This window comes from Chanos chanos, chromosome 9 (assembly GCF_902362185.1).
Source record: "Chanos chanos chromosome 9, fChaCha1.1, whole genome shotgun sequence".
Classification (NCBI taxonomy): domain Eukaryota; kingdom Metazoa; phylum Chordata; class Actinopteri; order Gonorynchiformes; family Chanidae; genus Chanos; species Chanos chanos.
In genome coordinates, this window is record NC_044503.1 from 30,404,484 (window position 1) to 30,414,483 (window position 10,000).

The window sequence follows — 10,000 nt, forward strand, 5'->3', positions numbered from 1 at the left end:
GTGTGTGCGCGTGCGTGCGTACAGGAGAGAGAGAGAAGCATCATCATTAAAATGATTACAGTAATCTAGCTACCTTACCGCATCTGAAATTGGTTTTAACTCTAGCGTCCTAACATCAAACAAAACCCTTCGTACCACACACTCCAACCATATTATCATATTTCTCCTCTTCCTCCTCCACATCATCAAATTTCCAGCCTACACACAATTCTACCCCTAATCCTACCGAGAACAATCATGTCCTCGTTCGCTCTCAGAGACCAGGAGGAGAGGAAGTCGTAAGATAATCGTTAAAGGTCTTACTCACGGTAAGGGACGGGAATGGGATTATTTTCTCTTACAAAATCATTGTGAGGTTGGAAAACCACGACAGAGAGTCGAAAAATATCATCAGGACAGTAAGTGATGTTATAAGAGTCGGTTGAACGTGGCCCAGAATGAGTTTATTAGTTGATTGAGCATCAGAAATTACCAGAATATGTCAGTGTAAAGTATTATTAATAGAGCTGTGAGACAGAGCGGAGGAAGCTGTCAGAGAATCGCAGTGTCATTCTCTCTGTGTGTGTGTGTGTCTATGTGTGTGTGTGTGTGTGTGTGTGTGCGCGTGCATGCGTGTGTGTGTGTGTGATCTAGTCACGCTTTTGAGCCAGAGTGAACATGACACTCTGATTTAAGCTGTGTTGGATGAGGACACACGCGCGCACGCACACATACGCGCAGGCATGCACGCACGCACACACACACACACAAACGCACATATGCAAACACTTCCCAACAGCTGCTTGTAAAAATTACCCATTATCAGTCCTGTCCATCAAACAGCTCAGCATCTCCCAAATCAGCAACACTTTCCACTAGGACTCTCTCTCTCTCTCTCTCTCTCTCTCTCTCTCTCTCTCTCAGATAGATAGATAGATGGATAGATAGATAGATAGATAGATAGATAGATAGATAGATAGATAGATAGATAGATAGATAGATAGATAGATAGACAGATAGATAGATAGATAGATAGATAGATAGATATGCTTATAAGCATATATCATGATATCATACATTGTTGGATAGACAGACACACACACACACACACACACTCACACACACACAAACTGTCTTTACAGTGTGTGTGCGGATGATGACTATGGGTAATATGTAGTCAGTAGTCATTTCTCAGACTTTGACATTCTGTGGATATGTTTCTCGGTGAGAGGGACAGTGTGTTCTTCCTCTAACAGTACTGCCATTTTCCCTGTGTCAGGCAATTCATCAAAACAAAGCCACAGAGCCTTCTGAATTTAACAAAACATCTATCTCTCTCTCTCTCATACACACACACACACACACACACACATATATATATATATGTATGTATGTATGGATGTATGTATATGTATATGTATATGTGTATGTATGTATGTATATATATATACATACACACACACACACACACATATATTGTTGATGTTGTATTTGTGGCAGTGTAGGGAAAACCTGTTTTTCTTTTCTTTGGACAGTGAGCTCTTCCTCCGTCTTCACCACTCAATGGCCAAGTCAATGGTCAGGGACTCAACTCGCGCTCTCGTGGAGACGAACGTTTAAGTGCACTCGTTTAACAGATGCGCTCATATCCAAACGAAGGGTTAAAGTAACGACCGGGTCAGAGGTCAAACTCCATCGGACCGGCCTTTGGTTGGAGTGCTCTTATGTGAGGGCACGTTAATAGAGAATCTGAGACTTATCTCCACGACCTTCCGGTTGCTTCTGTAGTGCTGCCTAGTATCTCTGATAAAGAGGAGACAGGAAGCTGAGGTGTCACCAATTTTATCTCGGAGGTTCGATAACAAATCGGGTTGCTTTGTTCTTCCATCTTCATGAACCCCGATGTTCCAAATAAGAAGTTAGTTAGTTTGCTCGTTTCATAATTAGATTTATCGCAATTGATTAGAAAGCCGCTCCAACACAGAGGAGTCTTAGTGTACACTAGTTGATAAATAGGTTTGAGGAGAGGTTTGGCACAAGATCTTTTTTTTTTTTTTTTCAGGCCTCTGCTCCTCAGTTGGAAGAGGTGTAAAGAAAAGGCTATTATTGGGAGCTTGTTTTCAGGGGTACCCAGAATTTCAGCGCTCTTTTCACTTCCATAGGAACCAACCTAATTTTCCTTTTCATACATTAATTGGTCCGCTTCAGTTGCAGTTTAACGCTGTTTTGGTAGAAGTCCTTTTCGACCGGGTGCCCCTCCTGACTGAAATCAGCGTATTGTTCCTTGTGAGAATGTCACGTTCATACACTGCTATTGGTTGATTGATGATGTTGAACTGTTAAAACCGAAATTCTGAGCAGAACTGTAATTTTATGGAGATTTCTTTTGATTGTAAAAGTAGCCTTTTTCTTCAGTGCACGCATTACTATGACAAACACCGTCCAGATGACGTCGTTAGAAGGTAAAGATAAAGGTAAAGTGTCTTTCAACCCATGAGTTATAGTCAAAGCGTATCTGTTACTCAGAATTTTGGACTTGTTTTGAAGAATCATGATGTTACCTTTATTGAAGCTGACAGACAGGGCTCTGTTCTAACGTTGAATTTAGAGCAGATCAAGTCTGAGTCTCTCTCTCTCTCTCTCTCTCTCTCTCTCTCTCACTCACCCTCTCTCACTCTCACTCGCTGTCTCACACAAGCGCGCGCGCACACACACACACACACACACGCACGCACACACACACTGGAGACATGGGGAGGAATAAATGTAATTAGCATGGTCTGAGCTCTATGCTTTTACATAATGTGCTTGCTTATGCTGAGTGTTTTCCACTGGACTTTGAAGAAGTCTGACAAAATCATGTCCAATAAGGCAGACAACTGTGCTACAGACAAGCACAGCCAAGGGCTCCAGACAAACACACACACTTTCTCCTTCTTTTACAGACAGAGAGGAGGAAGAGAAGAATATACTGAGGGGATATATACATACATACATACACACACACACACACACACACACACACACACACACACACACACATATATATATATATATATGTACACACACACACACACACATATATATATATATAGACAGATATATAGACAGATATATAGACAGACAGAGAGCGTGAGAGGACCTGTCTGAAAATGTTACATATTCCAGATCTGAGAGGGGCTGCATTGCCCTGAGCAACGGCACAGAGTTCTGTGATTGGCTGGTGGGAATTCTACCACATTGCCTACACCTGTCCAGAACTATCACATCGCAAGAGGGGGAAACTGAATGGGACTGCAGAGAGAGAGAGAGAGAGAGAGAGAGAGAGAGAGAGAGAGGTGTAGGTGTTCTTAGTTAAATTACAAAAAAAAAATCAACATTTCTTGCTGGCAGTCTTGCATTCCACCTTTTCTCTCTCACTTCTCCTTTACCTCAGCTTCTCCTGTACACTCTGGTGCATTCTTTATCTTTTCATAAACCCTTAGAATAGAACTGCCCCTCTCTGAGGATATAACCTGTTCTGTCTTCAATGCCATGGTTTCTTTAAGAAATCTGATCAAAGCTCTGTCAATCAAACACATTCAGAGAAAACCATCAAGGGGCAACAGCTCAACCGAAAACGTCTGGCCCCGACCACAGTGAAATCTCATACACGCAAACACCATATAGGCTACGCACACTCGGTGCCTGTTTCCTAGCACCGCAAATAACGTTTGTCTGCGGGGTTTTTTCTTAGACAGCAGAGAGAAGGTAGACAGTAATTGTCTATGTCCTCTATTACTCCCGAGGGTTAAATTTACAGCGCTTCATTTTAGTTTAATTAAACTGTTTAACCAATCACCTTACTCGTCAAGAACGTCGCTTTGAAACTGTAATCTAATCACGTTAAAGCTGTAAAGTTGGACAAAACAAGAAAAAGTATATCTGAGGCACGTTCACAGGATGACACCAAAGTTATGTGTGGAGTTTAAAATCTATTTTCGTCACAATTATGAACGAAATAACCTATGTACAATGTTTTCATTTGCCAGAGCGAGAGAAAGTAAGCGAGAATACATTACCGGAGATTCGCCACCGGCAGACCTGCACAAGGGACCCCTGAAAACTCCCTTAATGCTCCGGTAATGTCCGTTGCTGAGGTGCGTTGAACTGATAACCAGGTAGTAGCACGCCATCCGGTCCAATGATAACCCATGAGCGGAGCTCCGATGCAGTCGACAGAGTCCCTCTTTAGCAGGAGGTGCAGAATGTTTATACCGATGACGGGGAAGCGTCAGTCGGTTTGAGTATCAGATAGAGTCCGCCAGGGGAAGCGTGGGACACTACAGCGACATGGAACGGCAGGCTGTGTGAGTGGTAGGCAATACCATGCTGTTTGCAGGATGATTAAAATGCAAATCTTAAATCTCGTTTAACACAAGAGGATAGTCTCTCTCTCTTTCTCTCTCTCTCTCTCTCTCTCTCTCTCTCCCTCTCTCCAAACGCACGCGCACACGCACACACGCGCGCGCGCACACACACACTCACACTCACCCACACTTGACAGTCCGGCTTCGGATGTCTTTATGTTCGAGCACCGGTGTTTGTTCGCTCCGTGTCTTTCTCTGGATTTCCCGCCAAGCTACTGTATAGCGCAAGACACTCTAAACGCCCGTTCCCAGGGACATCCATCAAATGCTGTATTTCTTTGCAAATCGGTGGGAAATTATAGCCTATATGCGACCAGACGAAAATACAAATATCCCAGTGCTCATCTCATTGTGTAACAGTCAACACAACACTTCGCAGATTTTCTACTCGGAGTCCTACAGACAGGGTCGCAGAACACATGTTTTTGTGTTATCCCAACCGTGCGACAACTTCCCTTTAATGGTCGGCTTCTCCACAAGGCTTTTTTGCTCTTGCCCTTCTCTCTAGAGATTTTCTTTGCGCTTGAAATCCCAAGCTTTTTAACTCATACGAGCTGCGCTCGAGGCTGTTATCAAATCGTGGTTTCCCGCGTAGAGAGAAAGGAAACAATCCTTGCCCTACTCTACTCTCAGTCCAAATGATTCGGAGTGAGAGAGCGCTTAGAAAGACACATCGTCTCTCTCTCTCTCTCTCTCTCCCCCTCTTTCTCTCTCTCCCTCTCTGGACCGACTGCCAAGTAAAGATTTCATGTGGCTGCTGAAGGAAATTAACAGAAATGTGGGCTGGCGGGATCAGCGCTGCACGGATCACTCATTCACTCGATTCTTTGTGTGTGTGTGTGTGTGTGTGTGTGTGTGTGTGTGTGCGCGCGCGCGTGCGTTCTTGCGTGCGTGAGACACAGAGAAATAGAGAGGAGGGGGGGGGGGGGGGGGAGAGAGATTCATACAGTCTGTTTAACAAGCCAAACTTTCATTGCACTGTTTTTGAAGGTGTAACACGCTTGCTGTGAAGTGAACTTGCGGTTGTCTGTCGTTTAGCACTAAATTTGAAACGTTTCACGTCTTAACGTAGAACCTATCAATTTCATTCAAGCACTGGTAGGCATTGGTCCCCTGAGTGTCTCTGTGTGTGTGTGTGTGTGTGTGTGTGTTGGAAGGGGGGTGTCTCATTTTTGCTTATGCTTCTAGAAAATTCATAACTTTCAGAGGCGCTGAGGGAAAAAAAAAACCCATAAAAATGTCAAGAAGAGTTGGACACGTGTGATCATCATCCCATTTTGCGCTTACAAAATCCTGTTTTGGGTTTTTAACCATGATGTTGTGATCCCGTGTGAAATTGTGTAATACACAGCCGTGGAAAAGCGACGTGCGCTGTCCAGAGCGTATGGTTCTGAAACGGCAGACTGGCCCCTGAGAGTGGAGCCTGCCAATATTCCGCAATAACGAAGTGTACTGCGCGCGCTGTGTGGGCTGCGCTTTTCTAACGACTTAATCTTGATTCGCAAAGAAACTGCCCCCCCCCCTTCCCCCGCCCGTATAGTATATTTGAATATTATTAGTGGGTAATCGGCATTGAATATGAGATATGTTTCTATAATGAGAATAGATATAGATAAATGAGTTTCTTACGATAGCTACTCCAACCTCTTTTGCCGTGAGGAAATATGAAGTGTCGTTGGAATTATTCAAATTTCACAGAAGCTTTATTCCCATGGTCAATTTATAATGGTGTTAGGATATGTGAGGGATTATTGTCCCTAGTGAATATGTTCAGCAAGACCAATTAAAAGAAGATCATTGGGCTTATTTTAAAGGATTGACTCTCTTTCTCTCTCTCTCTCTCTCTCTCTCTCTGGACGTCAGCTCTGGTATTAGCATGTGGTCGCACAGCACACGCTATGGATCCAGATCAATACATGCCGATTCATTATATTTTCATAAAATGGGTCTCTATTACACACACACACACCTTAGAATGCGACTCACAACATTTTTTAAGAGTAAACAAAAACCGAATCCAAAGCCTCCCTCACCATACACTCCCATACATCAAAAAAATGTAAACGCTTCATATTAAACACAGCTTGCGAATAACTAGTGTATGGAGATTAGTGAATAGAAATATGATGCACAGATGAATATGAGAATTTGTGTGTGTGTGTGTGTGTGTGTGTGTGTGTGTGTGTGTGTGTGTGAGTGTGTGTGTGTGTGACATTACTGGAAACTTAAAACAAAATCATTTTGTAGCTGTCTTTTTGTAATTTAGAATAAATGAAAGTATGCTTGGAGCTTTCGGGTATGAAGTTTGAAATGTACCCTCACAAAGCAGAGTATAGAGAGGAGGGAGAAGACACACACACACACACACACACACACACACACACAAACACACACACACCACCTCTTGCATTTTAAGAACGACAACAACAACAAAAAAAACCAAGGAAAAAACAAAGAAAGTATGGCATCATACTCAAATGAAGGAAAGTGCCTGATGTATTACCCAGTACACAATATAAATAAAACAGGACAGTAGAGATTAGAAACTGAAAGCACTTTGTTGTCTCATTTTAAAGGACAACAATGAGGTGGTGCATACATGAAGAGTTTCTGAAGATCTTAGATCACAGCTGGGCTCCTATGAAATAAAAGTTATCCTGATATGGTCACTGCTTCATCCCGGTTACTTTTCTAATCTCTTTACCTTGTTTCTTCTTTTTTTTTTTTTCTCTCAGATAGTTCATGTCGCTCCGCTCCTTACTGCACTCCACTGGCCTACGGTAGCAGCCCACATCCAGTTCAAGACACTGGTGCTGGCCTACCAGGCCACGCGAGGCTCCGCCCCATCATACATTCAGTCCCTGATAACTTCTTATACCCCTGCCAGAACCCTCCGCTCTACCACCTCTGGTCAACTGACGGTCCCCTCACTTTGGGAACCCGGCAGCTGTTCTTCCCGACCACGCCTCTTCTCTGCCATTGCTCCGCGGTGGTGGAATGACCTCCCTCACTCAGTTAGGACTGCGGAATCTCTCGCCATCTTCCGCAGGAAACTGAAAACCCACCTCTTCAGAACCCACCTGTCCCCCACTGCCTAACCTCCCTTTCTTTATATATATATATATATATATATATATATATAAAAAACTAACCTTGTCTTGTATTTGTGTTTGTCATTCACTGTCAGTGAATTCCAGGAGCGTAATACGAAGTGTAAATTAATGTTCAGCCTTATTGTGATCTCTTTTTACGAGGTAATAGGATCTGACTGATGCACTTCTTGTAAGTCGCTTTGGCTAATAGCATCTGCTAAATACCAAATTGTAAACTGTAAATAAATGGACGCCAGACCAATCCAAAACAATATTTTTTTGTAAAAAAAAAAAACAAAAAAAACCTCATATATTCCTTTCTTTCCGTTCTTGGAACTACTGTTACAATCATACCTACAAAATGATTTTATTGTTACATCATATACATACTTTTTTTTTTGGAGTTTTTGTAAAGCAAAACAAACAAACAAGCAAACAAATCCAAGACAATGTTGCACAGAATAAGGGCAGAGCATCGTTAGTCCACAGCGACATTTGGAGCCAAAACGAATTATCTGTCAAACGAAAACCTGTGATGAGATTTAGTGAACTTTTGCTCAGAGAGAAAATCCAAGAAGTGGCTGGTTTTATTTGACAGTTTAATGTTAAAAAATATTATCATGAAAGGAAACGACTGAAGAATTTTCAAATTGGTGCCAACGGACCCACAATCTGATGCTATGAACAATTGTTAATAACATCTCCTATGGCTTTGACATAAATCTACAGTCTTCCCAGTGCATTCTAACATTAAGGAGTTTGTGTGTGGGTTGTGTTATCCGGCAGACTTACTGTATCTATTCTCTTCTGACATAAAGATAATGCACAGCACCCTTTTATTTATTTATTTATTTGTTTATTTATTTTTCCCACTCCAGACATTGCAGAAAACAACAGTGAAATCTGTCTAGTCCTGGCCCAGCTCAATGCTATGAACTATTTAACCTTAAACTAGTTTTATGTATTGAGAACGATTTAACCTTAAACTAGTTTTATGTATTGAGAACTATTTAACCTTAAACTAGTTTTATGTATTGAGAACATTTGTAAATATGATCGCCTCTAATTGGTTCCCGACAAGTGTTGTTATGCAGCCAGCTGATCACTTGCTAAGAATCAGATGAATTTAGATGTTTTTAGTATCAAATGTCAAATACTGAGTGCACTTCAAGTAAACTAAAGCGACTAATTCAGCATAAAAGACTAATACAGGACACACCGCTAATACAACATACATACAACACACACAACAACAACAACAAAAGCTACACAAGTAATGCAACGCAACAGGATGGCCATGTGTTCTATGTCCCCCCATAACATTTCCACAAACACACACACACACACACAGACACACACAAAGAACCCTCCACTGGAGAAACACACACTCCAAGGTTCCAGAGATACACTACTTGTAATTTAATATCTATCCCCTTTGATCAGTGTCTACGGCAAACATAGCCTAAGTAATTACTATACAATAATGACAATCTAATAAAGAAGAATAGCCAGCCATATGGAGGGGGGTGGGGGGGTCACTAAGAAAAATCAAGATACCTTGTGAACTTAATATTAAATGACAGGCATTAAAATATATATGGGTCACATCCATCTCTTTTTTTTTCTTTCTTTCTGTCTTTCTTTCTTTCTTTCTTTCTTTCTTTCTTTCTTTCTTTCTTTCTTTCTTTCTTTCTTTCTTTCCTTATCAAAGGCAACAGGATGAATATTTTAATTTAATACAGTAATAGTTTGCAGGCTAAGATTAGATACACGTAACTGCCAAGCGTCTTAATAGGATGCGCACCCCGGAATAGATTCTACAATATAGTCCAACTTGGTTGGAAGGGTTTAGTCTTCCCAATTTCATCGTTAGATATTTTGTTGTTGGAGGAAAACGCTGGATCAAGTGAAATTTCACCAAAAGCCTTCAGCTGCGTTAAATCTCGGTGAGTGATTTACCGCTTTCACATTCATCGAACTGTTCAGTAAACACTCAGTATGTGGGTGAAGCCAACGCTGTCATGGAAGAGACTATTATCATAGAGATGCTTCACCATAGGATGAATAAGACAGAACGACACATCTGCATACGATAATATTTACCCACCCCTCTAATGAGCCTCGTCATAGTGGAGACGCCAGAACCTTCCACTGTAGTAGGCTAAGTATACGACCAAGTCCGCGTGATTCTTCTGACGCATACCACAAATGCATTCTTTCATTTTTAAGAACAAAGTAAAGAACGACTCATCTGTTTGTATATACTTTTCCTCCCCATCACTCAGCAGACCGTAGCCTTAGCTGGTGACACTTTATTTGACCAACGCATTTTTTGGTAGAATAAAGAGTTTATATACCGCAGCCGGACGATGTTATCCGTCTCTGTGAATTACCCCGTGAACTGTTCTCAGCGAAGCTGACAGCATGCACCCGGGATTAATATTTGCAGTTAAGTGATTCAGAATTTTTCAAAAGTTTCACCTTTGTCTTGCGTCTCAAACCGGCGTGAATTTTACCACA

At 41.8% G+C, this 10,000-nt stretch overlaps 1 protein-coding gene across 1 annotated transcript in view; it reads right to left on the reverse strand.

The window, feature by feature from the left end:
* znf804b (zinc finger protein 804B) overlaps nucleotides 1–4,154 on the reverse strand; it is a 72,874-nt gene extending 68,720 nt beyond the window's left edge. The window contains exon 1 of the mRNA XM_030785423.1: nucleotides 4,041–4,154. Coding sequence (XP_030641283.1) covers nucleotides 4,041–4,154 — 114 coding nt within the window. The remainder of the gene's footprint in view (nucleotides 1–4,040) is intronic.
* Nucleotides 4,155–10,000: the final 5,846 nt, after the last annotated feature.